The sequence below is a fragment of the Dryobates pubescens genome, chromosome 40 (assembly GCF_014839835.1).
Source record: "Dryobates pubescens isolate bDryPub1 chromosome 40, bDryPub1.pri, whole genome shotgun sequence".
In the NCBI taxonomy this organism is placed as follows: Eukaryota; Metazoa; Chordata; class Aves; order Piciformes; family Picidae; genus Dryobates; species Dryobates pubescens.
In genome coordinates this window covers 859931-887925 of record NC_071651.1, presented here as the reverse complement: position 1 = coordinate 887925, position 27995 = coordinate 859931, and the positions used below count along the sequence as shown (strand labels likewise).

Below are 27995 nucleotides of genomic sequence, written 5' to 3'. Positions count from 1 at the left end.
GAGGAGGTGAGCACAAGGGTTGGAAACTCCAGATCTCAGCCCTTTGGGGACCCTTCCAAAGGGAAGGACCTCCCCAGGCAGGCTGCCCCACGGTGTGGTGGCCACGGCATGAGGTCAAGCCGGGCCTGCAACCAGCACAGCTCCTTCCCAGGGCTGGTGTTAGTGGGAAAACTGCAGCTGGGGCAGCTCAAGATCTCCCCTAAAGCCAGGGCAGACCTGGAGCTCTTAAAACCCAACTGGGAGAGCACAGAACCATGGAATAGGTTGGGGCAGGGACACCTCCCACCAGCCCAGGCTGCTCAGAGCCTCATCCAGCCTGGCCTTGGACACCTCCAGGGAGGGAGCATCCATGAACTCCCTGGGCAAGGGAGGGATAGGAGGAGACACCCAGGAGTCCTGGCTGTTGCCAGAAGGGAGCAGGGTGCTGGGGGGTGTTTGAGCAAAGCAGCAGCAGGAGGAACCTTACTGCAGTAGGTTTGCTTCTCGTCAGATTTGTCCTTGCAGTGCACGACGCCGTCGCAGGTCAGGCTGTAGTCGATGCAGTCACCGTTGCCACACTCAAACTCATCATGAAGCCTGCAGCTGGAATTCAGGGCTGGGGAGGGCACCAGGAACGTCAGCTCAGCCAGGCTGAGGCCAACCTCCCCTCCCCACCCCCAGCAGCTCCCACTTGTAGCTCCCCATCTGCACCTTTGCAGGTGAAGTCCTCCTGCAGGACTCTCTCCCCGCGGCAGGAGCAGTTGACGTGGCCCTTGGGGGTCAGCAGGCAGAGGTCCTGACAGCCTCCATTGTTCACCCTGCATGGGGACAGCTCACCTGGGAGGGACAGAGAGCAGTCACCACAGGGACACTGCCAGCTGCCACAGAACCACAGAACGGCTCAGGTTGGAAGGGACCTCAGAGCTCATCTGCTCCAACCTCCTGCCACAGGCAGGGACACCTCTCAACCAGACCTGGCTGCCCAAGGCCTCATCCAGCCTGGCTGGAGAGAGGAACTGTTTGGGTTCCTCCCCAGGCTGGGGCTCCAGAGGAGGCAGGGTTGGGGGCACCCAGCTGCCCCAGGGCTCGTTAGGAAGATCATGAATGTGGCAAATTGTCCCCTGCAGCCTGCCCAGGGTCTGGAGACAGCGAGACCTTGGTGTGAGGGTCCCAGGGGAGGTTCGGGTTGGCCACAAGGAACAATTTCTGTCCTGCCAGAGTGGTCAGGGGCTGGCACAGGCTGCCCAGGGAGGTGGTGGAGTCCCCATCCCTGGAGGGGTTCCAGAAACCTGTGGCCATGGCACCTGGGGCCACAGTTCGGTGCCCAGGGTGGTGCTGGGTTGCTGGTTGGACCTCAGAGGGCTTCTCCAGCCTTAATGGTTCTCTGGTTCTCAGGGCTGGGCAGGGGTGAGGGCAGGTGGTGGGGCACAGGGGGGGTGCTCACAGCTGTCGGTGTCGTTGGCCACGGCGATGATGCCCATGGGCTGCTGGGGGATGTCGACGCGCAGCAGCTTCATGTCGGTGCCCACGTACTTGTTGGCACGCTGCACGGCACGGCGCACCCAGTCCGTCCAGAAGATGTAATCCCCATAGACTGCCAGGCCAAAGGGGTGCACAGGCTCCGACTTCAGGATCACCTGAGGGGCACAGACCTTCAGCATGCTCTGGGACACCCCAGCAGCACCCCAGCTGCAGCCTCGGCAGGGATTCCCTCAATGCTGGTCACGGCTGGGGGCAGCAGGATGGGGCCAGGCTTGTGCCAGCGGTGCCCAGGGGCAGGGCAAGGGGCACAAAGTGGAGCATCAGAACTTCCACCAGACATGAGGAGGAACTTCTGGAACAAAAGGGTGCTGGAAGCCTGGAGCAGGCTGCCCAGGGAGGTTGTGGAGTCTCCGTCTCTGGAGTCATTCCAGACCCACCTGGACTCCATCCTGGGCAACCTTTGCTGCTGGGTGACCTTGCTCTGGCACAGGGGTTGGACTGGGTGTTGCCCAGGGGTCCATTGTGAGATTCCATCTCCTGACCCCAAGCTGTGCCCGCTGGCTGCCCAGCCCCACTGTGCCCACTGGCTACCCTGCCCCACTGTGCCCACTGGCTGCCCTGCCCTGCTGTGCCCCCTGGCCGCCCTGCCCTGGCACTCACGTGGCGCTGGGAGCCGTCGTACTCGCAGCGCTCGATCTTGTCCAGGGTGGCATCAGAGAAGTAAATCTTCTCAGCCTTGTGGTCGATGGCCAGGCCGTTGGGGGTCCGGATGTCCTGGTCAATGATGATGAGGACGTTGGCACCAGAGAGGGTGGCACGCATGATGCTTGGGTGCTGCTCGTTCCAGTTGGTCCAGAACATCAAGCTGGGAAGGGAAGAGACATTTGATGCCTTGGCAGCCCCCAGGGGTTGTGCCAAGGCCTCCCTCTGCTGCCGTGGAGCCCCAGGGACTTGGGGATGGATGGGACCTTGGCCTCACAAAGGGCTGAATGAGCCAGCTGGCAAAGATGGCACCCTGGGGTACCCTGGGTGAGACACCCCTGGTGGCATGGAGCTTCTGTGCTGATGGCCACAGGGGTGTTGGGTTGCTGCTGGGACTTGAGGACCTCAGAGGTCCTTCCCAACTGAAACCATTCCATGGTGCCACAATGGGCTGGGACAGAGCTCTCCGTCCTTGGGGGCCAAGAGCCTCTGCTGGGCACCTGTGCAGGTGGTCTGCCTGGGCATTGGGAGCAGCTGGAACCATCAGAGGATGGTTGGAACCCCCAGGGGGGACCACTCACTTCTGGCACTCATCCAGCACGAAGGCCCTGGGGTGGTCGTCCCCGGACATGGTGATCACAGTCTCCCTCTCGAAGGCCCCCACGCGGCTCTGGTCCACGGTGTGCCTGGTGATGGTGGAGGTGGTGTAGCTGGTCCAGTAGAGCGTGTCCCAGCCCCGGTGGTAGGCCAGGCCCTCCACGGAGCCCACGTCTGCAGGAGAGCACAGCCAAGGTCACACCCAGCCCCATTCCTCCTGCCAGCCTGCCCGGCCCACGTCGCCCAGCCGGTGCTGGGCAGGGGGGAGGTGCAGTCACCGTCCCTGGAGGGGTTCAGAAACCATGAAGTGGCCCTTGGGGATGTGGTTTAGTGAGGGAGGGAGAAGGGGGAGGGGAGGGAGAGGGGAGGGAGAGGGGAGGGAGAGGGGAGGGAGAGGGGAGGGAGAGGGGAGGGAGAGGGGAGGGAGAGGGGAGGGAGAGGGGAGGGAGAGGGGAGGGAGAGGGGAGGAAGAGGGGAGGGAGAGGGGAGGAAGAGGGGAGGAAGAGGGGAGGAAGAGGGGAGGAAGAGGGGAGGAAGAGGGGAGGAGAGAGGAAGGAGTAGAGAGGAAGGAGGAGAGAGAGGAAGGAGGAGAGAGAGGAAGGAGGAGAGAGAGGAAGGAGGAGAGAGAGGACGGAGGAGAGAGAGGAAGGAGGCGAGAGAGGAAGGAGGAGAGAGGGGAAGGGGAGAAGAGAAGAGGGGGAGGGGAGGGGGGGGAGGGGAGGGGAAGGGAAGGGAAGGGAAGGGAAGGGAAGGGAAGGGAAGGGAAGGGAAGGGAAGGGAAGGGAAGGGAAGGGAAGGGAAGGGAAGGGAAGGGAAGGGAAGGGAAGGGAAGGGAAGGGAAGGGAAGGGAAGGGAAGGGAAGGGAAGGGAAGGGAAGGGAAGGGAAGGGAAGGGAAGGGAAGGGAAGGGAAGGGAAGGGAAGGGAAGGGAAGGGAAGGGAAGGGAAGGGAAGGGAAGGGAAGGGAAGGGAAGGGAAGGGAAGGGAAGGGAAGGGAAGGGAAGGGAAGGGAAGGGAAGGGAAGGGCCGCAGGGCTCACTCTCCACGATGGTCCTGCGGCCGCTGCCGTCGTCGTTGATCTGCTGGATGTTGCCGAAGTGGATGTCGCTGTAGAAGATGCGGTTGCTGCCCTTGGAGCCGTAGCGGTAGTCGAAGGCCAGGGCGATGACGTTCTTCATGTGCTCGGCGTCCTCGAAGGGCTTGATGGGGGCGTTGAGGTTGTTCTCGTCCGACAGGTGGATGCTCTTCAGGATGGTGCGCTCCGAGTACAGCAGGTAGCCGTCGTAGTCCCTGCAGCCCAGCCCGTCCTCGGCCAGCATGCCGTGGGCACAGGCGCAGCTCCGCCGCCCGCCCCCGCGGTACAGGCACAGCTGCTGGCAGCCTCCGTTGCTCTGGGCGCAGATGTTGGTGCCTGGGGAGGGACGGGGCGGGGGGAGTCAGAGGGGCTGGGGGAGCTCTGGGTGGTCCTGCCCCTCGCCGCTCCCAGAGGAAGGGGCTGAGGAAAGCAGCTCGGCAGCTGCCGGAGGACACCGTGGGCCTGCTTGGCCCCAGCCCCAGCCTCGGTGGCCCTGCGGTGCTCGGCTGCGCTGCAGCAGCCTCCCTTAGAACACATCTGGAACACCGGGGCCAGATCTGGGCTCCCCAGTTCAAGAGGGACAGGGAACCACTGGAGAGAGTGCAGGGGAGGCTGTGAGGATGAGGAAGGGGCAGGCTCTGCTCAGCGACGCCCAGTGACAGGATGAAGGGCACGGGACAGGAACACACTCACAGGAGGCTGCACCTCAACAGGAGGAGAAACTTCTCTGGTGTGAGGCTGCTGCGGAGCCTCCTTCTCTGGGGAGCCTCCAGCCCCACCTGGATGTGCTCCTGCCCTGGGTGACCTTTCTCTGGCAGGGGCCTTGGACTGGCTGATCTCTGGAGCTCCCTTCCAACCCCCTGTGGCTCTCTGAGGGACCAGCAGCCGGGGCTCACCCTTCTGCCGTGCCCGGTTGAAGACTTTGATGTCCTTGAGCTGCACTCCGATGCCTGTCCGCAGCGACACCGACTCGGTGGCGTTGTCCTTGTTGCCTCTCTTGATGGAGCCGTTTGCATGAGTCCTAGGAACAGACCAGGGGTGCTGAGCGACCGCCACAGGGCCCTGGCAGCGGCAGGGTATGGTGGGACCCAGCTCCACCCCCTGGCCCGCAGCGGTGCCCGCGGCAGCCCTGGCAGCAGCGCCCTGGGTGCCCACCTGTCGCTCCAGTAGATGTAGTCCTCGAAGACAGAGACGGAGAACATGTCCATGTTGTTGCTGCTCAGCACCACCTCGCGGCCCTCGCCGCTCTCCAGGTCGATGCGCTCGATCTTGTCCGTCCGGGCGTCACACCAGTACAGCTTCCCGTCCTGGGGGGGGAGCACAGCGCCCAGTCAGCCCCAGGGCACGGCAGGGGGCGGCACTAAGACCCCCTCCCCCTACACCTCCCACCCTGTCTGGCAGGAGGTCTGAGGTTGTATTCTTGTCCGGGTGCATGCCCCGCACACCCCTTCCTGCGCTGGAGGGGGAGCCCCCAGGCCCCCGGGCAGGGCAGCTGTGTCCCCAGAGACCCCTCCAGCAGGGACCCCTGGGGGGGCACAGGCTGCTGGCCAGCCCCAGCTGGTGTCTGTACCTCGTAGTCGACCGAGATGCCGTTGGGCCAACTGATGCTGACGTTCACCAGCACCACGCGCTCGGAGCCGTCCAGCCGCGACCGCTCGATGCGAGGGTACTGCCCCCACTCCGTCCAGAACAGATACCTGCAGCACAGCACCACGCAGCCCCCCTGCAGCAGCAGCAGCCTGGGTGCCACTGCCAGCACCCAGGGGGCTCAGCCCATCAGCACAAGGCTTAACCCCAGCTGGTCTGGACCTTAACCCTGTTCCTTGGTGCAACAGGAGCCCCATGGGTCCCCCACCAGCAGTCCTTTCCCCCACGTGCAAAGGGCACAGCTCTGCCAGGAGGGTGCCAGGGGTCTCCAGCACACGCCCACCCCAGCTGATGCTCCCCCACGGGTGGCTCTGTGCCTGCCTCACCCTTTCTCTGGGTGCACAGTGATGGCTCTCGGCTTGTCCAGGCCCTGCGAGATGACCACGTAGCGGAAGGAGCCGTTCAGCCTGGCCACCTCGATCACGTCGAAGCCTTGGTCTGTCCAGTAGATGTTCCCTGCACACAGGGGTGCTCAGCACCAGCTGCCCACCCTGCTGCCCACCCTGTCACCAGCTGCTCACCCTGTTGCCCACCCTGCTACCTGCCTTGCTGCCCACCCTGTCACCAGCTGCCCACCCTGCTCCCCACCCTATCACCAGATGCTCACCCTGTTGCCCACCTTGCTACCTGCCCTGCTGCCCACCCTGCTGCCTGCCCTGCTACCTGCCCTGCTGCCCACCCTGCTGCCTGCCCTGCTGCCCACCCTGCTGCTGGCTGCCTGCCCTGCTGCCCGGCACTGCCCTCACCAGCGATCCAGTCCACGGCGATGCCCTCCACGCGGCCGATGCCGTTGGTCACCACATCCTCGCGCCAGGTCTGGTCCCGCTTGGCACGGCTGATGGTGCTCAGCCCCATGTCCACCCAGTAGATTGTGTCGTTCTCTGAGAGGCAGCAGAGTGGCTGTCAGTGGCCACCTCTGGGTGACACAGACCTGGGCTGAGGCCTGAAACCCTCCCACGCCCAGAGCCGCTCAGGGATGTTCCGGGGTCTGGTGGTGCTTCCCTTCATGATCCCAGCACCTGGAGGGGCTCCAGGAGAGCTGGGGAGGGACTTGGGACAAGGGCTGGGAGTGCCAGGATGAGGGACTGGGAGAGAGGAGGATTGAGAGTGGAGATGAGGAAGAAATTCTTGAGAGTGAGGCTGGGGAGAGCCTGGCACAGGTCGCCCAGGGAGGCTCTGGCTGCCTGGTGTTCCAGGCCAGGCTGGATGAGACCCTGAGCAACCTGGGCTGGTGGGAGGGGTCCCTGCCCGTGGCAGGGGGTTGGCACTGGATGATCTTCAAGGTCCCTTCCACCCCAACCCATTGCATGGTTCTGTGGTTCCCCCTCCCAGGCTCTCCAGCTCCCAGTCCCTTTGTCACCTGCGTGGAAGTCGATCCCCACGGCCAGGGAGGTCCCCGACACCGGCACGAGAGCATCGGACTTGTCGTTGGGATCCAGGGGGATGCCACGGATCCCCTCATGGACAGAGTACAGCAGGAAGGAGCCAACACCTGGGACAGGCAGAGGTGTCCCACAGTGTCCCAGCACGTGGCAAACCGCAACAGCAGCCCCACGGAGAAGCACATGGATTGGATGGGATGGGGTGGGCTGAGACAGGACAGGATGGGGTGGGATGGGCTCCAGCAAGCCCTGCTTGGGCCTCCCTGGAGGGCTGCAAGCTCCCAGGCAGCCCCTTCAAGGGGTCCTGCCCCCAACCAGGGCACAGGGAGGCACAAAAGAGGTCCTCTCCAGAGCCATCTCCACCCCCAAGCCCTGGCAAAGGCTCTGAGCTGCATCTGGGTCAGGACAAGCGTTTGGTATTCAGCCCCTGCCCTGACCCAGATGGTGCCACAGCTCTGCCAGCCCCCTCCAAAACCACCCAGAACATTCTGCATACAAACAGCCTTTGAGAGGCCCTGGCAGTGCCCAGGGAGCAGGGGGAGGGGAGGCTCTTCTTTCCTGAGGGAGATGGTAACGAACTGGGCAGGGACTGGGGCTGTGCAGAGCCAACGTCCCTGGTGGTGGTGGTGGCAAGTCAGTGACCCAAACCCACTGCCCACAGCAAGTGGCATGGCCAGGAGGTCCTCTCTGCTCTGAGGGGGTGGGGGCCCAGGGTGCTGCCCACCTTCACAGGACTGCTGCCCACTCTTGAGGCTGTAGCCTGCGGTGCACATGCAGGAGCGAGAGGTCTCGGACGTGGGCAGGCAGAGCTGGGAGCAGTCACCATTGTTGAGGCTGCAGGGGTTGGTTCCAGCTGCCAGGGAGACAAACAGGGTGAGGAGCAGCCAGGGGACAGGGGACATCCCCCCCAGGGCTGTGGGCAACTGGGGAGAGGCTGGGGGGCAGCACTGCTTAGGATGGCCAGAGGGCACAGGAGTGCTCTGTGCCAGCCAGCAAGGAGAGGCTGAGGGAGCTGGGGATGTCCAGCCTGGAGAGGAGGCTGAGGGGAGACCTCCTGGCTCTCTGCAGCTCCCTGAGAGGAGCCTGGAGCCAGGTGGGGGTTGGGCTCCTCTGCCAAGGGACAGGAGAAAAGGAAATGGCCTCAAGTTGCCCAAGGGGAGGTTCAGGTTGGACATCAGAGGAAACTTCATTGGAAGGGCTCCCAAAGCCTGGCCCAGGCTGCCCAGGGAGGTGGCTGAACCCCCACCCCTGGAGGGGTCTCAAGGAGGCAGAGCTGTGGTGCTGAGGGCCATGAGCCAGCCCCAGCCTCGGCAGGGTTAGGACAGGGTCTGGGAGGTCTTCTCCAACCCAAACTATTCTATGAGTCCCTGCTCTGACGACCTGGGCTGAGGCTGAGGGCCAGGCTGGGGCCAAGAGGAAGGGAGAGGGTCAAGAGGCCACCTGGGCAGCAGAGGCCAGACCCTGGTGAGGGCTGGGTGGTGCCTGTGCCACAGACCCCCGGGGCAGCCCCTGCTGACCTTGCTGCACGCTCTCGTCGTACACCTTCATGTGCATCACCAGCGTGGTGCTGTTGCGCAGCACCTGCACCCCGGAGCCGTCCCTCTTGCTGCAGGTGCCCATCCTCTCCGAGGCCTGGTCTGCCCACCACAGCTTATCACCTGAGAGCAGAAGGCAGCAGCATGCAGCAGCTCTCCCCATCCCCTTCCACCCCAGCTGCAAGCAGTGCTGGCTCCACACAGGCTCCCATCCAATGGCCTGGAAACAAGGGATGGAGCTCAGCTTTGGGCGGGCAGCATCCCCTCCTCCCGGGCTGCTGGAGGTGGCAGTGAGCTGTCTGTGCTTGGGCAGGGCCAGGAGCAGGGGCAGGGTGAGTGCCCCTGCCAGCTGCCAGCCTGCCAGCTCTCACCCATGATGGCCAGGGCGGTGGCCTTGGCCAGGTGACTCTTCATGGACTCGATCACCTCCAGGTTGCTGCCATCCAGGTCACATCTGTTGATGGTGCCATTGCCAGAGCTGATCCAGTAGAGTTTGCTCTCTGGGTAGTCAATGGCCAGGCCTGGAAAGGGAGGGACCATCGGTGCCCAGCTGGCACCAAGGGGCTGGCACCAGCCAGGAGGTGGGATGGGAGCAGCAGCGAGGATGAGGTGAAGGAGGGAATGGACACGTGAGGCCAGGGCGACCCTGCAGAAAGCAGCTGCCAGCCCCCAGGGACCCAGAAAGGATGCTTGGGACTTTCTGGGTCAGGAAGGGCACCAGGAGGTGGGGTGGCACTGGGGGGGCACAGGGGAGGTCGTACCAACAGGCCCCTTCTGGTTGGTGAAGAGCAGGGTGCGGTTGCTGCCGTCCATGTTGGCCATGCTGATGTTGTCTCCATCTGTCCAGAACAGCTTCCTGCAGCCGTGGAGGGGACACTGAGCATGGGGGTGGCTCCCACAGCCACAAGCAGCTTGGGGACCTCCCATCCTGCCCAGCTCTGCCAGCCCCCACCCCAGACTTGGCTGCTTCCCACCAGCCCCCCAGCTCGAGCTGGCCTCAGCTCCTCACACACCTCCTGCCCCAGGGCAGCAACCTGTCCCCTGCTCACCACGCAGGGGCCCTGCACCTGCTCCTCCCCCAACACTGCTGGCCCAAGCCCCCTGGGGCCCCCCCAGACCTACCCCTGCAGGGGGTGCACCACCAGGCAGTGAGGTTTGTCCAGCCCCTGGATCACAGCATTCTTGAAGGAGCCATCCAGCCGTGCCACGTTGATCTGCTTCTTGTTGGCATCGTAGCTGGTCCAGAAGAGGTTCCTGGAGACCCAATCCACAGCCAGGCCGTGGGCGTTGGGCAGGTCTGGGAGGGAGCAGAGCAAAGAGACCTTGAGATGCGAGAATGGAGCTGAGAGGGTGCTGAGATGAAGGGCTGAAGGCTGCCTCTGGAACAGGGAGGCTGTGGCTGCCCCCTCCCTGGAGGTGCTCAGGGGCAGCCTGGGTGAGCGGCCTGGGAGGGGTCCCTGCCCATGGCACTGCCTGACCATGAAGGTCCCTTCCCACCCAACCCCTTCCATGACCCTCATGGAGCTGAAGCCTGCGGAGGGCTTAGGGGCTGCAGGAAGCCCAGGGGAGCAGCCAGGCAGCGCGGCACTGCTGCAGGAAGCCCAGGGGAGCAGCCAGGCAGCGCGGCACTGCTGCAGGAAGCCCAGGGGAGCAGCCAGGCAGCGCGGCACTGCCACGGGAAGCCCAGGGGAGCAGCCAGGCAGCGCGGCACTGCTGCAGGAAGCCCAGGGGAGCAGCCAGGCAGCGCGGCACTGCTGCAGGAAGCCCAGGGGAGCAGCCACGCAGCATGGCACTGCTGCAGGAAGCCCAGGGGAGCAGCCATGCAGCGCGGCACTGCTGCAGGAAGCCCAGGGGAGCAGCCAGGCAGAGCGGCACTGCTGCAGGAAGCCCAGGGGAGCAGCCAGGCAGAGCGGCACTGCTGCAGGAAGCCCAGGGGAGCAGCCAGGCAGCGCGGCACTGCTGCAGGAAGCCCAGGGGAGCAGCCACGCAGCATGGCACTGCTGCAGGAAGCTCAGGGGAGCAGCCAGGCAGCGCGGCACTGCTGCAGGAAGCCCAGGGGAGCAGCCAGGCAGCGCGGCACTGCTGCAGGAAGCCCAGGGGAGCAGCCACGCAGCATGGCACTGCTGCAGGAAGCCCAGGGGAGCAGCCATGCAGCGCGGCACTGCTGCAGGAAGCCCAGGGGAGCAGCCAGGCAGAGCGGCACTGCTGCAGGAAGCCCAGGGGAGCAGCCAGGCAGAGCGGCACTGCTGCAGGAAGCCCAGGGGAGCAGCCAGGCAGCGCGGCACTGCTGCAGGAAGCCCAGGGGAGCAGCCAGGCAGCGCGGCACTGCTGCAGGAAGCCCAGGGGAGCAGCCATGCAGCGCGGCACTGCTGCAGGAAGCCCAGGGGAGCAGCCAGGCAGAGCGGCACTGCTGCAGGAAGCCCAGGGGAGCAGCCAGGCAGCGCGGCACTGCTGCAGGAAGCTCAGGGGAGCAGCCTGGCAGCGCAGCACTGCTGCGGGAAGCCCAGGGGAGCAGCCAGGCAGCGCAGCACTGCTGCAGGAAGCCCAGGGGAGCAGCCACGCAGCATGGCACTGCTGCAGGAAGCCCAGGGGAGCAGCCAGGCAGCGCGGCACTGCTGCAGGAAGCCCAGGGGAGCAGCCAGGCAGCACGGCACTGCTGCAGGAAGCCCAGGGGAGCAGCCAGGCAGCACGGCACTGCTGCAGGAAGCCCAGGGGAGCAGCCAGGCAGCGCAGCACTGCTGCAGCCCCACCTGCAGACACCACGGTCTCCACGCCGGTGCCGTTGATGAAGGCTCTCTTGATGGTCTGGGTGCGCACGTCGGACCAGTAGATTCGCTGCTCCAGGGCGTCGTAGTCGACGACGGTGACGTTGTCGATGTCCGGCACGGTGAAGGAGATGATGTAGTTGTAGTAGGGGTGGTCGATGTCCACGCCGCGGATCTCCATCTGCCGCGCGTACAGCAGGAACCTCTTGAACTCTGCGGGCGGCAGACGGCAGCAGCGCTGGCACCGCAGCCTCCGGGGCTGCTGCTGGCTCTCCCCTCCCCTCCCCCTCCCCTCCCCGCCCCAGGGGGTCTGGGCAGCCCCTACCATAGCAGGTCTTGTTGTCCTTGTCCAGCTTCATGAGGTGGGGGCAGGCGCAGGACAGGGTCCGGTTGTAGTTGATGAGGCAGAGGTGGGAGCAGGGCCCCTTGCCCCCATTGGCCTCACAAGGGTTAGGAGCTGCAAGGAGAAGGAGACTCAGCCATGTCCCTGGCCCAGGGAGCACCCACCCAGGAGAAGACCCCTGAAAGCTCCCAGACCCTGCCTGCCCCACCCAGGAGCTCTGCCCCGTCCACTCTTCACCCCAGGACCCTTCTCTGCTGGGTGGCTGGCACTAGAGCCAGGGACGAGAAGGGACACAGGGCTGGGAGCAGCTCCCAGGTGGATGCAGGGCATGTATTGGGTGGTGGCATCACCTCCCCACTGCCCTCCTCCCACTCCACCCCACCAGCTGCAGCTCCCCAGGCTCACCCAGGGGCTGCCTGGAGGGGTGGTAGACCTGCAGGTCGAAGGGTTGGGTGTTGGTCCTCTGCACCACGGTCACGTTGTGCCCTGTCCACTTGTTGGCCTTGGCCAGGGTGTTGGTGCGCCAGTCGGTCCAGTAGACCTCACCCCCGTAGAGGGTGACAGCAAAGGGGTGGGACAGGTACTCATGGCCCCTCAGCACCTCGATGTGCCCTGTCCCATCGTACAGGGCAGAGTAGATGGCATCTGACCTGCGCCAGGCAGACAGGAGGGCGTGAGAGGAGGGCAGCAGCTGGCCAGCAACCACCAGGGCTTCCACCCAGCAGCAACACCCCCCAGCAGGGGCTGGGCAGCCACCTCCTCTGCTCTGCTCAGCTTGGTGGAGAGGCACAAAGGCTGAGGGACAGCAGGCCCTGAGCCCCCCCAGAGCAGAAACCCAGAGCTGAGGATAGGTGCAGGGCACAGGGAGGATGGGTCCAGAGGGGATGTGGAGGGATGAGGTCCAGAGGGGACCAGAAGGATGGTCACAGAGGGAGGTCCAGGGCAGAGCTGGGTGTGCTGGTCCCACCTGGCATCAATCCAGAGGATTCTCTTCTCCAGGTAGTCCACAGTGAGGCCATTTGGCCACCCCCCTGAGCCTGTCTCCTTGTGGATGGTCCTGCGGCCAGCGCCGCTCATGGAGGCAGCCTCGATGCGGGGCAGGCTGGCATCCCAGTCCGTCCAGAACAGGATCCTGCCAGGCACAGCAGCAGGCATGGTCAGCATGGGCACAACCTGTGCCACTCACCCCTTGTCCTGTCCCAGGGCACTACTCAGCAGATGCCAGCCCCAGCCTCCTGCTTCCCCCAGCCTTTAGCTCTTGCTGAGCATTGCTCAGCTCCCCTCTGGGGCTGCTCTCTCCCAGGCTCTCAGCCTCAGGGCTCTCAGCCTTTGCTCCTCACAGAGCTGCTCCAGGCCCCTCAGCAGCTTTAGAGCTTCTTCTGGACTCCCTCCAGTGGTTCCCTGTCCCTCTGGAGCTGGGCAGCCCAGAGCTGGATGCAGTGTCCCAGTGACTGATGCCCCCGTGCCTTACCCATAGCGGGGGTCCAGGGCAATGGCTCGGGGGTGCTCGATGTCCCCAGCCAGCAGCGTGGTCCTCATGGTGCCATCCAGCTTGGCCACCTCGATCTGGTCCAGGTTGCTCTCCACCCAGTAGATGTTGCCAGCAATCCAGTCCACAGCCAGCCCCTCAGGGGTGGCCAGGCCATACTGGATCACCACCTCGAAGCTGGTCAGAGCTGCGGGGCACAGCACCAGGGAGGGCTCAGGATGGTGCCCCCTCCCCAGCCCTCCACCATCACCACCACCACCGCACCCCAGCGCTGCACAGCTCCACCCAGCCTGGCTGGGGGGCAGCGGTGGGGGGAAGCTGCACCTCTAAGCAGGGCCTGGGGGGGCTACCCACCGCCGTTCTCCAGCAGCTTGCCCCTGTAGATCTTGTCCTCCACCACATCAGTCCAGTAGAGAGAGCTCTGGTTGAGGTGGAAGTCCAGGGCGATGGTGTTGCGCAGGCCTGGCACCAGCACGCTGTAGTCCCCCCGCTGCAGGTCGATGCGGCGGATCTCGTGGCGGTTGGAGAAGATGATGAAAGGCTTGAAGGGGTCTGGGCACAGCAAGGCAAGGGTCAGAGAGGGCCACGGGCAAGGCAGGGGTGCCCATGCTCATGGCACCAGCCCCAGCCATGGGTTGGGGTTGGAAGGGACCTTGAAGACCACCCAGTGCCAACCCTCTGCCATGGGCAGAGACACTTCCCACCAGCCCAGGTTGCTCAAAGCCTCATCCAGCCTGGCCTTGAACACCTCCAGACCTCTCCACCCAGGCCCTGGCAGTGCCCATCAGCAATCACAGAATCACTTCAGCTGCAGAAGGCCTCCAAGCCCTCCCAGTCCAACCTTCAAGCCATGCCCCAAGACCACCCTCAGCCCTGCTGCCAGCCCCGCGGGCACCCACCCAGGCTGCGGCAGCTCTCGCCGTCGGGCTCCAGCATCCAGCCCTCATAGCAGGAGCACTTCACGTTGAACTTGTCCTGCTCACACTTCTGGCTGCACTTGAGGTGCTTGGCACAGTAGCTCTGGATCTGGCAGCTCTTGTTGTCCGCGCCCAGCTCCATGCCCAGGGGACAGGAGCAGACGATGCCCTCGCCGGGCGCCACGGTGCAGTTGTGGCTGCAGCCACCGTTGTTGAGGGAGCACTGATCTGTGGGGGGAGGGGACACCAGGTCAGGCCCCCAAGCCAGCCCCCAGCCCGATCAGACCCCCCCGGGGGGAGAGGGGGGCAGCCCCAGCCCCGCACCCACCGCAGAGCTCGCCCTCGTCGGAGCCATCGCCGCAGTCGTCGGAGCCGTCGCAGAGCTTCTCGGGGGGCAGGCAGATGGAGGTGGAGTTGGCACAGGTGTGGGAGGGAGGTTTGCACACCAGGGACTCGCAGTTCTCCTCGTCCGAGTTGTCCTCGCAGTCGCTGTCCCCGTCGCACACCCAGGCCTTGCTGATGCAGCGAGCTGCAGAGGTGCAGCGCAGAGAGCTCAGGGGCTGGGGGGGAGCTCAGCTGCTGTCCCCCCAGCTGCTGTCCCCATCCCCCACCCTCTCCTCCCCTCCAAAGCTGAGCCACGCCAAGAGCTAACCACAGAACTGTCTGGGTTGGAGATGGCCTCTAGGATCACGGAGCACAACCATCAACCCAGCAGCACCGCAGCCACCAAACAGCCTTCCTGTCCCTCGCCTCTTGGGCAGCAGAGCCCAAGCCCCACCTGGCTCCAGCCTCCTCTCAGGGAGCTGCAAGGAGCCAGAAGGTCTCCCCTCAGCCTCCTCTCCCCCAGCCTCAACCCCCCGCCCCCAGCCCTGCTCTCCAGACCCTTCCCCACCTTGGTCACCCTTCTCTGGACCTAACCCTCCCCTGGCACCTCCCGAGGGCCACTCCTTGAGCCGCGCAGGGCTAGCGGCGAGCCCGGGGCAGGCAGCTCGGCCGGGACGCCAAAGGCGCCGCTGGGGCTGGAGCCTCTGCGTGCAGGCTGCGGCGGGGGGCGGGGGGCCGGGGGGAGGGCTCTCACCGGAGTCCTTGCAGCCGAACTTGACGTTGGGGTCGCAGACGTGGGTGACTCCCTCGCAGCTCTTCTCGTCGCTGGAGTCCATGCAGTCGGTGTCGCCGTCGCAGCGCCAGCGCATGGGGATGCAAAGCCCATCCAGGCGGCACTGGAACTCGTCCGTGTGGCACCCCCCGGGCGGCCGCGTGGCTGCGCAGCGCCACCAGCACCACCTCACTGCCTCCGCCCCCGGCAGAGGGGTGGGGGGCAGGGGGAGGGCTGGGCTGGGCATCGGCGTGGCACGGGGAGGGCTCGGGGACACCCAGAGATGCGGGGGGGAGGGGGTACACAGGGTGGGCAGAGGAGGCTGTGTGGGGGCTCTGCTGGGGGGGAGGCGGGGTGGGATTTGGCTCTCCAGGTAGGAGGGCACCACAGAGGGGATGCCAGGAGGCTCCATGTGCTAGGGGCAGGCGCTGGGTGCCTGCAGGGAGGAAAGGAGGACCAGAGGGGATGCCCACGGTGATGCTGGGTACCCACAGGGAGGGCAGGGGGCAGCAGAGGTGATGCCCAGGACACCGGGGAGGTGCTGGGTGCCCGCAGAGAGGGCAGGGGGCAGCAGAGGTGATGCCCAGGACACCGGGGCAGGTGCTGGGTGCCCGCAGAGAGGGCAGGGGGCAGCAGAGGTGATGCCCAGGACACCGGGGCAGGTGCTGGGTGCCCACAGGGAGGGCAGGGAACAGCAGAGGTGATGCCCAGGACACCGGGGCAGGTGCTGGGTGCCCGCAGAGAGGGCAGGGGGCAGCAGAGGTGATGCCCAGGACACCGGGGCAGGTGCTGGGTGCCCGCAGAGAGGGCAGGGGGCAGCAGAGGTGATGCCCAGGACACCGGGGAGGTGCTGGGTGCCCGCAGAGAGGGCAGGGGGCAGCAGAGGTGATGCCCAGGACACCGGGGCAGGTGCTGGGTGCCTGCAGGGAGGACAGGGGACAGCAGAGGGGATGCCCAGGACACCGAGGCAGGTGCTGGGTGCCTGCAGGGAGGGCAGGGGGCAGCAGAGGGGATGCCCAGGACACCGGGGAGGTGCTGGGTGCCCGCAGAGAGGGCAGGGTGATGCCCAGGACACCGAGGCAGGTGCTGGGTGCCCGCAGAGAGGGCAGGGGGCAGCAGAGGTGATGCCCAGGACACCGGGGAGGTGCTGGGTGCCCGCAGAGAGGGCAGGGGGCAGCAGAGGTGATGCCCAGGACACCGGGGAGGTGCTGAGTGCCCGCAGAGAGGGCAGGGGGCAGCAGAGGTGATGCCCAGGACACCGGGGCAGGTGCTGGGTGCCCGCAGGGAGGACAGGGGACAGCAGAGGGGATGCCCAGGACACCGGGGCAGGTGCTGGGTGCCCGCAGGGAGGGCAGGGGGCAGCAGAGGGGATGCCCAGGACACCGGGGCAGGTGCTGGGTGCCCGCAGAGAGGGCAGGGGGCAGCAGAGGTGATGCCCAGGACACCGGGGAGGTGCTGGGTGCCCGCAGGCGGCAGGGCTCACCTTGGTTGGTGCAGTTGGCATGAGTCTCGTCGCTGTAGTCGCCGCAGTCGTTGTCGCCGTCGCAGGTCCAGTGCACAGGGATGCAGCGGCCGCTGTTGCACTTGAACTGGTTGCTGGAGCAGGAGTGGCTGCAGCCTGCCTCGTCGCTGTTGTCCCCACAGTCGTTGTCTGCAGAGGGCAGCAGGAGGGAGCTCAGGGAATGCTCAGCTGCCCGCGGGGGGGTATGGGGGGGGGGGGCAAGGCTGGAGGAGGCACCAAAGCAGAGACACCGACCCCCTGCCAGGGGCGCTGCCAGGGGGACTGCCAGGGAGCACACGGGAGGCAGACAGAGCAGGGCAGTAGACAAGACACGGGGTGGGGGGAAGCCCCAGTTGGAGAGGCAGAGCTGAGGAGAGCCCCCAGCTCCCTGCCCCCCACCCTGCCCTCCCCCACACAGACAAAAGGAAACACAGAAACTGCACAGATCAGCCACGGACCAGGGTGGGGCTGGCAGGGGGCACAGCGCCAAGGGGGCTGCTCAGCTCCGCAGCACAGCTGGAGGGGGGCACTGGGCACCCCCTTCTGGGGGGCATCTGGGGGTGTGGGTTGCTAATGGCCAATGTGGGGGGGGGTTGGTTTGCTCGGAGGACCTCTCAGCACCTGCTGATGGCCTGGGAGCTTGGGGCTGGGGGTGGCAGGACGCTGGCAATGCAACCTCTGTGCCTGCCCTGCTGGGCACAGGGCAGGTGGCACAGGGCTGGAAAAGGGTCTCTGTCTCCTGCTGCCCATCACTGCCCACGCAGGGCAGCTCAAGGTGGGCATGGGGATGATGGCACCAACGGCTGCTGTGGCTCCAGGGACCTCACCAGGCTCCCCCCAGCTGGCTGCTGGAGCATGGGGGGCATTGCTGGGGGGGCTCAAGGGCCACTGCCAGGGAGTGTGGCACTGCCAGGAAGTTTGGAGGACGTTGCCAGAGTGTGTGGCATTGCCAGAGGTAACAGGGGGCATTGCAGGGAGCTTGAGGGGCATTGCAGGGAGCTTGAGGGCCACTGCCAGGGAGCTCAGGGGGCACTGCCAGCGACTGTGGCACTGCCAGCGAGCCTGTGGGGTGCTGCCAGAGAGCACAGAGGACATTGACTGAGAGTGGCATTACCAAAGAACACAGTGGCACTGCCAGAGAGATTGATTGGCATTACCAGGGAGCACGGGGGGGACCTTGCCAGGGATCTCAAGTGGCATTGCCATGGAGCATGAAGGGACCTTGCCCAAGAATGCAGCACCGCCAGGGAGCTCAGGGGACACTGCCAGCGAGTTTGGCACTGCCAGGGAGCATGGGGGGACGGGGAGGGGGGCATTGCCAGTGCCTGGAGCCGCAGCCCAGGGGCTGCCAGCTGTGTGGGCGTGGGGTGGCACGGGGCTGGCACGGGGCTGGGGCATGCTGGCCGCACTAACCGGCAGGCTGTGCACAGTTCTTTTCGTCAGAGCCATCCCCACAATCTTTTTCTGAAACACAGAACCAACCAGACAGGAGTGGGCACAGTGACAAACACCAGCACAGGGCACACACACGGGGTGGCACCAGCAGCTGAACACAGAGAGGGACACACAGAGGGCACAGGAGGGGAGACCAGAAGCAGCAGAGGGCGCTGGGGAGCGTGGGGCAGTGGGGCTGGCAGCCTCTCCTCCTGCAGCTCTGCCCCACGGGTGCTGGGTGAGGCACCAAGGTGCTCCGTGCCAAGGCAGCCAGCACTGCTGGGCACCCAGGAAATGTGAATGTCCCTTGGCAGGGGTGGTCCTGAGGTGGGGGTGGTGCAATGGGGCTGCCCCATGGGCTGGGGCTGTTTGCTCAGGAAGACCCCAAGGAGAGCCCTGCATCTGCAGCCCCCCTGACCCCTGCACCAGCGGCTCTAAGGTGGGCACTGATCAAACCCAGAGGTGCCAGGGCTGCCAAGGCTGCACTGAAGCTGTGGGGGAGCAAAGCAGCCCCGGGGCAAGCTCCTTTCCTTCCAGACCTGGCCCTGGAAGCAGATCCTGGGCCAGCTGCCAGCTCACCAGGAGACCTCTGCTGCCTTCCCTGGGGTGCAGGCCCTGGCACAGCCCCAGCACAGCTGCCCCCCGCTGGTCTCCAGCACTGGGGCAGAGTTTTGGCCACCTTGCAAAGCAGGCCAAGGGCTGCAGAGCTGATCCCTGCCAGCCTCCTCCTGTGCCACCCTGTGCCCCAAGAGCAGCCAAGGAGACATCGTGGGCTTGGTGCTGCAGGATGAGCTTCGGCCAACACCTCCTCCCTTGGACCTGGGCTCTGCTGCTTGGCACGGGGCTGAGAAGTGGCCTTTGCAGGAACAGGGAGCCCTGCCAGGCTGGCACCCCTGTGTGGGATGTGGCCATGCCCAGCTGGGTGCCCCTGGCCCCGGCGGGCTCCTCACCGTTGTCGCAGCGCCAGTTGATGTTGATGCAGCGCCCGTTGGTGCAGGTGAACTGCGTCAGGGGGAAGCAGGTCGGGTAGGCTGTGGAGGAAGCAGGGCACCCTCAGTGGGGGGCACACCTGGTACCCCAACCCTCACCCCAGGCCCCATCAGCGGGGTGAGGAACAACTCCCCTCTAAAGCCCCCTGCGCCCCCGGGGCTGCCATGAAGGGCTCTGTGCCCCCAGAACTCTCCAAAAGAGCTCCATGCCCCCAGGGCTGCCCCACAGGAGCTCTGTACCGCCGGTGCCCCTCTCCCCGGTGCCCGCGGCGCCCCCCCGCGGCGCCGCCCGGCTCACCGCAGGATGCCGACTCGTCGGAGCGGTCTCCGCAGTCATCGTCCAGGTCGCAGGTCCAGGAGATGGGAATGCAGCGGCCACTGGCACAGGAGAACTGGTTGGGGGAGCAGGTCCGGGCTGGCCAGGGACAGACAGACAGAGCGTTAGCAGCCGGGGGGCAGGGGCAGGCACAGGGGCTGGGGCAGGAAGTGGGGCGGGGGCTGGGCAGGGGCTGCCCTCACCCGAGCAGGTGGAGTTGGATTCGTCCTCGTTGTTGCCGCAGTCGTTGTCGCCGTCGCACAGCCAGCGGTTGGGGATGCAGCGGTTGTTCCTGCACTTGAAGCGGTCGGAGGGACAGGTGTGCTGGTCTGGGGAGGGGACATACGGCCTCAGCACCACCCCACGCTGGCCTCAGCACCACCCCACGCTCCCAGCCCACCCCCGTGCCTCCCCCCGCGGCCGGTGGGCAGGAAAAGGGCAGGAGCCTGAGGGGGGCTGGAGGCACCACCCCTCTCCTGGAGCACCTGGATGTGTCCCTGTGGGATCTGCTCGAGGTGACCCTGCTCTGGCAGCAGGGCTGGGCTGGGTGATCTCCAGAGGAGCCTTCCACCCCCTACCCTTCTGAGACCTCCCTCTACACAGCTGTCAGTCCCAGTCCCTAAGCACCACATCCAAGGACAACTCGGAGACCTTTCCCAGCCTTGTTGATTCTGATTCTGGCCCAGACTGGTGCTGAACACCTCCCTGGAGGTGTCCAAGGCCAGGCTGGATGAGGCCTTGAGCAGCCTGGTCCGGTGGGAGGTCTCCCTGCCCATGGCAGGGGGTTGGGACAGGTCCCTTCCAAGCCAACCCATGCCGCGGTTGTGCCCCCCCAGAGGCCCCAGCCCAGGCCCCCGGCAGGCCAGGGGGTGCCCACGCACGGCAGAGCTCCGGGGCCTCGTCGCTGTTGTCCAGGCAGTCGTTGTCTCCGTCGCACTTCCAGCGCTCCTGGATGCAGCGATTGTTCCTGCAGGCGAACTCCCCAGGCTGGCACTGCGGCGGTGGCACGTAGGAGGGGTTGGCTGCAAGGGAAGGGCACAGCCAGGGGTGAGCCAAGAGACCCAGACAGGGCAGCAGTGAGGACACGCCGGTGGTGCCAGCACGGCAAGGGAGGTTCTCCTCCTGCTCTATCCCGGTGAGGACTGGGTCCAGCTCTAGGCTGCCCAGCTCCAGCGGGACAGGGAAGTGCTGGAGAGAGTCTAGAGGAGGCTCTAAAGCTGCCGAGGGGCCTGGAGCAGCTCTGTGAGGAGCAAAGGCTGAGAGCCCCGGGGCTGAGAGCCAGGAGGAGAGAGCCCCAGAGGGGATCTGAGCAATGTTCAGCAAGAGCTAAAGGACCAGTGAGGAGCAAGAGGCTGGGGCCAGATTCTGCTCAGTGGTGCCCAGGGCCAGGCCAAGGGGCACAAAAGGTAAGTCCTAGAGGTCCCTTCCACCCCCACCATGCTGGGGCTCTGGGATGCTGACACAACTGCCCAGCAGCTCTGAGACCCTACAGACACCAAGACCCACAGGCTCCAGCTGCTGGAGCTCGTCTTCAGGCTCCCACGGGTGCCCACCTACCCTGGCAGGTGACAGAGTCGGAGGCCAGGATCTGGTCCTCGGCGCAGGCGCACTGCCGGCCCCGGGGGGTGGCCAGGCACAGGCTGCTGCAGCCTCCATTGTTCACCCTGCACTTGTTGGAGCCAACTGCGGAGGGAGGACAGGCAGGGGGTGAGGGCTGCAGGGCTCAGGCAGCCACGGGGGGCTGCTGGCTGCCCCTGGCACCCCACCTGCCCTCAGCGGGCTCTGCAGGTGGCACCCTGCTGGAGACCCCAGTTCATCAGACCATGAATGGCACTGCTGAGCCCTCCCCAGCTGGAGACCCCAGCTCAGACCCCAGCTCATCAGACCACCCAAGGCAGCCCAGGGGCCACCACGCCTGGCTCCATGGAAGCTTGGCAGAGCATGGGAGCAGCAGGAGGAGGAGGAGAAGGAAGGGCTGGGAGGGCAGAAGCCGCACACAGGGACGGACGGATGGGCAGCCAGGACACGTCCTAGGCGAGGTGCCCCCAGCCCCACGGCAGTGCCAGGTGAGGTACCCCCAGCCCCACGGCGGTGCCAGTCAAGGTAACCCCAGACCCATGGCAGTGCCAGGTGAGGTACCCCCAACTCCATAGCGGTGCCAGGCAAGGTACCCTCAGTCCCACAGCGGTGCCAGCCACAGTGCCCCCAGCCCCACAAGAATGCCAGGCGAGGTACCCCTGGCCCCACGGCAGTGCCAGGTAAGGTATCCCCAGCCCTGTGGCGGTGCCAGGTGAGGTGCCCCGAGCACCTTGCTGCTGCTGGGCGTCGTACATCCGGATCTCGAAGACGGGAGGGCGCTCGCTGCGCAGCAGGGCCACGGCCTTGGCGCTGCGCTGCAGCCGGTAGATGCTGCCGCTGCGGTACTCGGTCCAGAACAGGAAGCCGCCGTAGTGGCACAGCCCGAAGGCATGGTTCAGCTCGGGGCCCTCGTACACGATCTGCAGGGAGCCCACAGGCTGCTGGTTAGCCAGGAGGGGTGCCCAGGGAAATGCCACCCTGGGGGGATAACAAGGGAGGCAGAAGAGGGGGAAGGAAGGGATGGGTGGCTGTGGAGTGTGGCTGAGCATGGAGCCATGGAATGGGTTGGGGTTGGAAGGGACCTCAAAGATCAGCCAGTGCCAACCCCCTGCCACAGGCAGGGACACCTCCCACCAGCCCAGGTTGCTCAGGGCCTTGAACACCTCCAGGGAGGGGGCAGCCACAGCCTCCCTGGGCAACTTGTTCCAGTGTCTCCCCACCCAAGAATTTCTTCCTCCTCTCCACTCTCAATCTCCTCTCTCCCAGCTTAAAGCCATTCCCCCTCATCCTGGCACTCCCAGCCTTCGTCCCTCCCCAGCTCTCCTGGAGCCCCTCCAGGCAGCAGAAGGCTGCTTTGAGGTCTCCCTGGAGCCTCCTCCTCTCCATGCTGAACCACCCAGGCACCAGCACAGCAGAGCTTGGCTGCCCCCAGCCCAAGGGGCTCCACTGGCCTTGCGCTCGGTGCCGTTGAGGTAAACCATCTCGATGCGGTCGTAGAAGGCATCCACCCAGTAGAGGATCTTGGCTGGGATGTCCAGGCTGAGCCCATTGGGCCACAGCACAGTCTTGGAGGTGATGAAGATGTTGCGGTTGGAGCCATCCATCCAGGCCCTCTCGATCTTGCCCCTCTTGCTGTCCTTGGGATCCTCCTCCCAGTCTGTCCAGTACATCCACCTGGCACAGACACCAACCTGTCACGGCCAGCAGGGCTCGGAGCCCACCCAGTGCCCATCCGGAGAGGGCAGAGCTCAGCCTCCGCCCAGCGAGCTGTGAGCTCTGCGGCCGCCACCGAGCAGCAGCGAGGTGCCCGAGGCCAGGCTGGGTGAGGCCCTGAGCAAGCTGGGCTGGGGGGAGGCGCCCACCCTGGCCCCCTCACCCGTTCAGGGGGTCCACCACGATGGCCCTGGGGTGAGTCATCTTGCCCTCGATCAGTGTCTTGCGCATCTGGGCAGCCTTCTCCAGCCGTGCCACGCTGATGGTCTTCTTGGGGCCGTCGTCGGTCCAGTACAGGTTGTTGCCCATCCAGTCCACGGCGATGCCCTCCACGTTGTGGATGCCTTTGGGGAGCAGCAGGAGCTGGTCACCAGGGCTGCAGCCCAGCTGGGGCACTGACTCCTCCACGAGCCTCACCCAGCACAAAGCAAGCAGGACGACGGAGCCCACCCGGCCCCCCCACGGCCACGGGGGGCCTGGGCTGGGGAAAGCCAAACCAGGAGCACCCTTGGCTGGTTCACCCCAAGGCAAGACAAAGGCACCCAGCTGGCAGCATGGGGATGGATTGGCTGCACCCTGGGGACCCTGCCTGAGGATCCTCCCTCCCTCCTCCCATCTGACCAGCCTGGGGTCCCTCTCCCTCCTCTGCTGGGGCCACAGGGACTACACCTGAAACAAACCCAAACAGCAGCTCCAGGCCCTCACGTGAAGGCTCAGAGACCCAAGGGAGAGGCCAGAAGCTGCTGTTCTGGGGGGGGGGGGGCACACTGAGGGGCACCGCTGCAGCCGTGGGGAGGCTGCCCAGGCGGGCGGTGGGGGCCGCAGGAGGGGGTCCCTGGCACCCACCCTCCTTGAGGATGGTCTCGCGCTCGGTGCCGTCGATCTTCTGGCGCCCGATCAGGTAGCTGGTGGTGTCGGCGAAGTAGATGAAGCCGGTCTCAGCGTGGAAGTCCAGGGCCCGGGGGTTCATCAGGTTCTCGATGGGGATCATGTGCTCGTCTGGCACCTTGGCACCCATGTCCATGCCACGGATGATGCCCGGCCGCCCCTTCCCGTACACCAGGAACAGTTCGTGCTCCGGCTCTGCGGGGAGGGCACAGCCGCCGCCGGGGGTCACGACCCGCTCCGCAGCGGGGGGGGTGGCGGGGGGCTGCGCCCTGCCATCTCCAGAGGGCCCTGCACGCCGGGGCACGGTGCTGAGAGCCATCCCCACCGGGCAGAGCGGCGGAGGGCAGAGCCCTGCCCACGGCGATGGCACTGCTGGGGGGTTCCGCGCCCAGGCGGCGACCAGCTCCTGCGCCCAGCAGCTCCGAGGGCAGCCCAGAGCAGCCCCCAGCCCAGGCTGCTCGCACCCCTGCGCTCCGCGTGGCCTGGCACCACCGCCCAGCCCAGCTGCCCGCCGCGGGGCGGCCCCCCCCGCCCCCCCCCCCCCCCGTGCCCCCTGGCACTCCCAGGACTCACTTTTGCAGGATTTGCCATCGCTGCCCAGGCTGAAGCCGGAGCGGCAGCGGCAGGTGCGGCTCTTGTGGCTGTTGGCCAGCAGGCAGATGTCCGAGCAGCCCCCGGGCTTGCCGAACTGGTCTGGCTCGCAGGCATGGCTGCGGACTGCAACGGGGCAGGGGCAGCTGCAGCGCTGCAGCACTGCAGGGCTGTCCCGCCCCACCCCGGGGCTGCCCTGCCCCATCCCAGCTGTGTCCTGCCCCATCCCAGCTGTGTCCTGCCCCATCCCAGCTGTGTCCTGGCCCTCACAGTGACATTCTGTCCCAGCCCAGGGCTGTCCTGCCCCACCCCGGGGCCATGCCAGCCAGGAAGGGGACACCAGGATGCAAGTGCAGCGACATGGACCTGGTCTCATCCAGCATTGAGGAGGGTCCCATCCCCACCCTGGAGTTCTTGGCTGGTCAACCACATCCTGAGGGAGGGTCCTACTATGGCCCAGCATGGGGAACTGGAGGTGCTGTTGGGACCTGGGCAGGGGGACACATCAGGGCCACAGGGGGCTACTGATGGAGGCTCCTGGGCACCTGGGCCCATCCTGCCATGGCACCTGGGGACACAGCTTAACGGCCACAGTGGTGTCACCAGTTGGACTCAAGTGACCTTAGGCACCCAAACCCATTCCACGATCCCAGGGGGGCCTGGCTGCAGGAGGAGAGGGAAGTTGGGAAGCGCAGCAGGGTCCCTCCCAGCACCATCCCCCCCACCCCCCCCAGCCTGTGCCGGGCCCAGGCAGGGTCCCACCTGTGGGCTGGCGCCGCTGGTGGTAGATGTGCAGGGCCCCTCCCTTGTCCACCCTGGTGACCACCTGGTACTCGGTGCTGTTGAAGCGGTTCACGCGGATCACGCTGGTCTTCTGCTGCGCGTTGGCGTTGTCCGAGTTGGTGGCGTAGAGATAGTTCTCAAAGACGGTCAGGCCGTAGAGGTGCTCGATCTGGGGGGCACCAGGCAAGCAGCTCAGGAGGAGAACACCTCCACAACTCCACCTCCCAGCCCTGCCCCCCGCCTCCAGATCCTGCCCTGCTCCCACCCCGCTCTCCTTTGGGGCAGGAGGTGCTGCAGGGCTGGCTGGGGATCAGCAGCTTCCAGATGAGGAGGGGTCTGGAGCACAGCCCTGGGAGGAGAGGCTGAGGGAGCTGGGGTTGCTTAGCCTGCAGAAGAGGAGGCTCAGGGGAGACCTTGCTCTCTACAACTCCCTGAAGGGAGGTTGTAGCCAGCTGGGGGTTGGTCTCTTCTCCCAGGCGCCCAGCACCACAACAAGAGGACACAGTCTCAAGCTGTGCCAAGGCAGGTTTAGGCTGGATGTCAGAAAGAAGTTCTTCCCAGGAAGAGAGAGATTGGCCCTTGGGATGTGCTGCCCAAGGAGGTGGTGGAGTCACCATCCCTGGAGGTGTTTAAGAGGGGACTGGATGAGGCACTTGGTGCCATGAGTTAGTTGATTAGATGGTGCTGGGTGATAGGTTGGACTTGATGATCTCAAAGGTCTTTTCCAACCTGGTTAATTCTATTCAATTCCATCCTACCCTATCCTATTCCATCCTACCCTATCCTATTCCATCCTACCCTACCCTAACCTACCCTACCCTATCCTATCCTATCCTACTCTACCCTACCCTACCCTACCCTATCCTATCCTGCCTTTCTGGGCTGCACCAGCCAGGCCCAGCCTGAGGACCTCCAGAACTCACCAGGATGCCCTGGATGATGGTGTGCCTGTTCTTGCCCTCGTAGTCCACCACCTCAATGTAGTCCAGGTAGGCATCAGCCCAGTAGACCAAGCGGCTGACCAGGTCCAGGGTGATGCCGTGGGGGAAGACGATTTTGCTGTCCACCAGCTTGGTTCGGTTCTGCCCATCCATGTCACACCTCTCCACCTTGGGGATCTGCCCATAGTCCGTGAAGAAGACCTTGCTGCACGAGCAGGAGGCAAACACAAGGGCTCAGAGCCTGGGCACCACCTCCAGCCCCAGACCCCACCGGCACCAGGCAGGCAGAGGAGACCCCAGCAGCCCCCAAAGCCCAGCAGCACCTCAGGGAGAGGAGGAGTCACTTCTGCTGCCTTGCTGCAGCTGCCCTGCTGGGTGGTGCACGCCCAGGAGCCCTCCCTTGCCCAGGCCCTCACCCCATGGCTGGGTCCAGGGCGATGCCCTTGGGGTTGTAGAGCTCCAGGTCCAGCAGGGTGACGCAGGTGTCGCCGTTCCTGTTGCAGACGAAGATTCTGTCGTCGATGTCGTCCACGAAGTAGAAGTTGCCTGTGAGCCAGTCAATGGCCATCTGCTCCACATCTGGGAGGGGGCAGAGAGGAGCAGAGGTCAAGCAGGGCAGGGATGCAGCCAGGAACCCCACACTTGGGCTCTGACCTGTGCCCAGGGCGGCGCCAGCAGCTGCTCGGCACCCCCCAGCCCAAAGATCAGGCTGAGGGGCTGCAGCTCCTGGGGGCTCTGGGAGATGATGCCAAGTGTTTGAAGGTCTCATCCCTCTGGCTGGTGCCCCCCAAGACCCCATGCAGTGACCCAGCAGCTCCATGGGGACAGGAGCAGCCCCAGAGCCCAACCAGCTGCGGCCAGCAGGACCCAGCCAGCCCTGGGGGAGCCTGGCCAGGTGCTGCTGAGCCTTAAAGCAGGGCAGAGAGAGGACATGTCCCAAACCAGGAGGCTCTCCAAGGTCCCATGCTCCCCTTGCTCACAGGACTCAGCACCATGGGCTCAGGCCCTTCCTGGCTGCTGCACCACAAAGTCCTCCTTGGCCTTTGGTGAGACCCAGCAGATGAACACTGCTGCTGGGGGGGGGGGGTGGGGGGTGTCCTGCCCCAGCACAAACCCAAACCCCAAGCCCCCAGGGTGGCCAGACCGAGTCTGCTCACCTCCAAGGGAGCATTTTGTGTCCCCAGGGATGGGGATGTCCTGCCAGTGGTGGTGGCCAGCTGGTGACCAACCTCCCTCCCCTCCGGAAGGGCGAGGGCGCGACACCCGCAGCCACCACCCAGCCTGATGCAGCTCATAAAAACAAGTGGGGAGAGCCAAAAGCCAAGGAACTGGCCTCAAACCAGCCCCTGCTGCACTGCCCAACGTGCCAGAGCTGGTGGGGGGCTCCTGGGGCAATGCTGGGGCTCCCAGTGCAGACAGAGCCCCTGCACCCCCTGCCCCTGGGTGCCGGAGGGGCTCTGCGCTGAAGACCACCCAAAGATGGTCCTGGGCTGGGGGGCTTGGGGCAGGGCAGGGCCAGGCTCATGGTGCTGCCTGCACGCTGGGGCTTGGCCCAGCACCCAGCTGCCCCTGCACCCCCAGCCCTGATTCAGCCCCGAGCAGGGGAGGGGGCGGCTGCAGCTCAGCGATGTGCAACAGTTCCCCGAACCCAGCAGGTCTGGGCTGGCGCCCGCGGGGCTGAGTCACAGTCACAGGACCCAGCAGGGGGGGAGCGAGCCCAGCCGGGGTGGATGATGGGGAGCAGGACAAGAGGAGGCCTCCAGCCCTCCCTGGCTGCAGGATGGGGCTGCTGCTCCTCACTGCCTTCCTCCCAGATGGCCACTATCATCATCATCATCACCACCTCGCTGCTGCTCTCACCCTGCCGGCCTGGGGCTGCTGCCACCTCGCCAGCCCTGGGCTGCTGAGCTGCAGCCACCTCCAGTCCCTGCAGCTGGGCCAAGAGTCCCACAAAGGCTTCTCAGGGATCAGAGGGAAAGGGACAAAGCAAGCTCTGGGCTCCAGCTGAAGCACCAGAGGGGGTCCTGCTCCTCCTGGGAGAATCCTGCTCCTCCTCGAGGGGTCCCAGTCCTCCCTGGGGGGGAGGGGGGTCCTGCTCCTCCTAGGGGGTTCCTGCACCCCCTGAGGGATCCTGCTCCTCCTGGGGGGGGTTTCCTGCTCCTCCCAGGGGTCTCCCAGGCGGGCCCCAGCCCGTCCTGGGGCAGCAGAGTGCTGGGGAGCCGGGGGGGTGACGCAAGCTCCTCTCCCAGGCTGT

The 27995-nt window shown here is 65.7% G+C and overlaps 1 protein-coding gene across 1 annotated transcript in view; it reads right to left on the bottom strand.

Annotated features, from left to right (window-relative positions):
• LRP1 (LDL receptor related protein 1) overlaps positions 1 to 27995 on the bottom strand; it is an 82955-nt gene that overhangs the window by 23544 nt on the left and 31416 nt on the right. Inside the window, exons 7-46 of the mRNA XM_054177464.1 lie at positions 26158 to 26320; positions 25724 to 25946; positions 24780 to 24969; positions 24000 to 24143; positions 23385 to 23621; positions 22702 to 22882; positions 22277 to 22499; positions 21556 to 21745; positions 20805 to 20930; positions 20129 to 20269; positions 19451 to 19576; positions 19230 to 19346; positions 18893 to 18973; positions 16491 to 16658; positions 14990 to 15172; positions 14240 to 14440; positions 13894 to 14139; positions 13349 to 13546; positions 12977 to 13181; positions 12473 to 12637; positions 11911 to 12155; positions 11488 to 11619; positions 11148 to 11375; positions 9520 to 9694; positions 9159 to 9253; positions 8769 to 8918; positions 8380 to 8520; positions 7587 to 7715; positions 6841 to 6972; positions 6227 to 6361; positions 5807 to 5936; positions 5404 to 5530; positions 4989 to 5140; positions 4730 to 4854; positions 3798 to 4169; positions 2745 to 2934; positions 2122 to 2326; positions 1424 to 1616; positions 691 to 816; positions 467 to 595 (exon numbers count right to left, since the gene is read on the bottom strand). Of these exons, the coding sequence (XP_054033439.1) occupies positions 467 to 595; positions 691 to 816; positions 1424 to 1616; positions 2122 to 2326; positions 2745 to 2934; positions 3798 to 4169; positions 4730 to 4854; positions 4989 to 5140; positions 5404 to 5530; positions 5807 to 5936; positions 6227 to 6361; positions 6841 to 6972; positions 7587 to 7715; positions 8380 to 8520; positions 8769 to 8918; positions 9159 to 9253; positions 9520 to 9694; positions 11148 to 11375; positions 11488 to 11619; positions 11911 to 12155; positions 12473 to 12637; positions 12977 to 13181; positions 13349 to 13546; positions 13894 to 14139; positions 14240 to 14440; positions 14990 to 15172; positions 16491 to 16658; positions 18893 to 18973; positions 19230 to 19346; positions 19451 to 19576; positions 20129 to 20269; positions 20805 to 20930; positions 21556 to 21745; positions 22277 to 22499; positions 22702 to 22882; positions 23385 to 23621; positions 24000 to 24143; positions 24780 to 24969; positions 25724 to 25946; positions 26158 to 26320 (6819 nt within the window). The remainder of the gene's footprint in view (positions 1 to 466; positions 596 to 690; positions 817 to 1423; positions 1617 to 2121; positions 2327 to 2744; positions 2935 to 3797; positions 4170 to 4729; positions 4855 to 4988; positions 5141 to 5403; positions 5531 to 5806; positions 5937 to 6226; positions 6362 to 6840; positions 6973 to 7586; positions 7716 to 8379; positions 8521 to 8768; positions 8919 to 9158; positions 9254 to 9519; positions 9695 to 11147; positions 11376 to 11487; positions 11620 to 11910; positions 12156 to 12472; positions 12638 to 12976; positions 13182 to 13348; positions 13547 to 13893; positions 14140 to 14239; positions 14441 to 14989; positions 15173 to 16490; positions 16659 to 18892; positions 18974 to 19229; positions 19347 to 19450; positions 19577 to 20128; positions 20270 to 20804; positions 20931 to 21555; positions 21746 to 22276; positions 22500 to 22701; positions 22883 to 23384; positions 23622 to 23999; positions 24144 to 24779; positions 24970 to 25723; positions 25947 to 26157; positions 26321 to 27995) is intronic.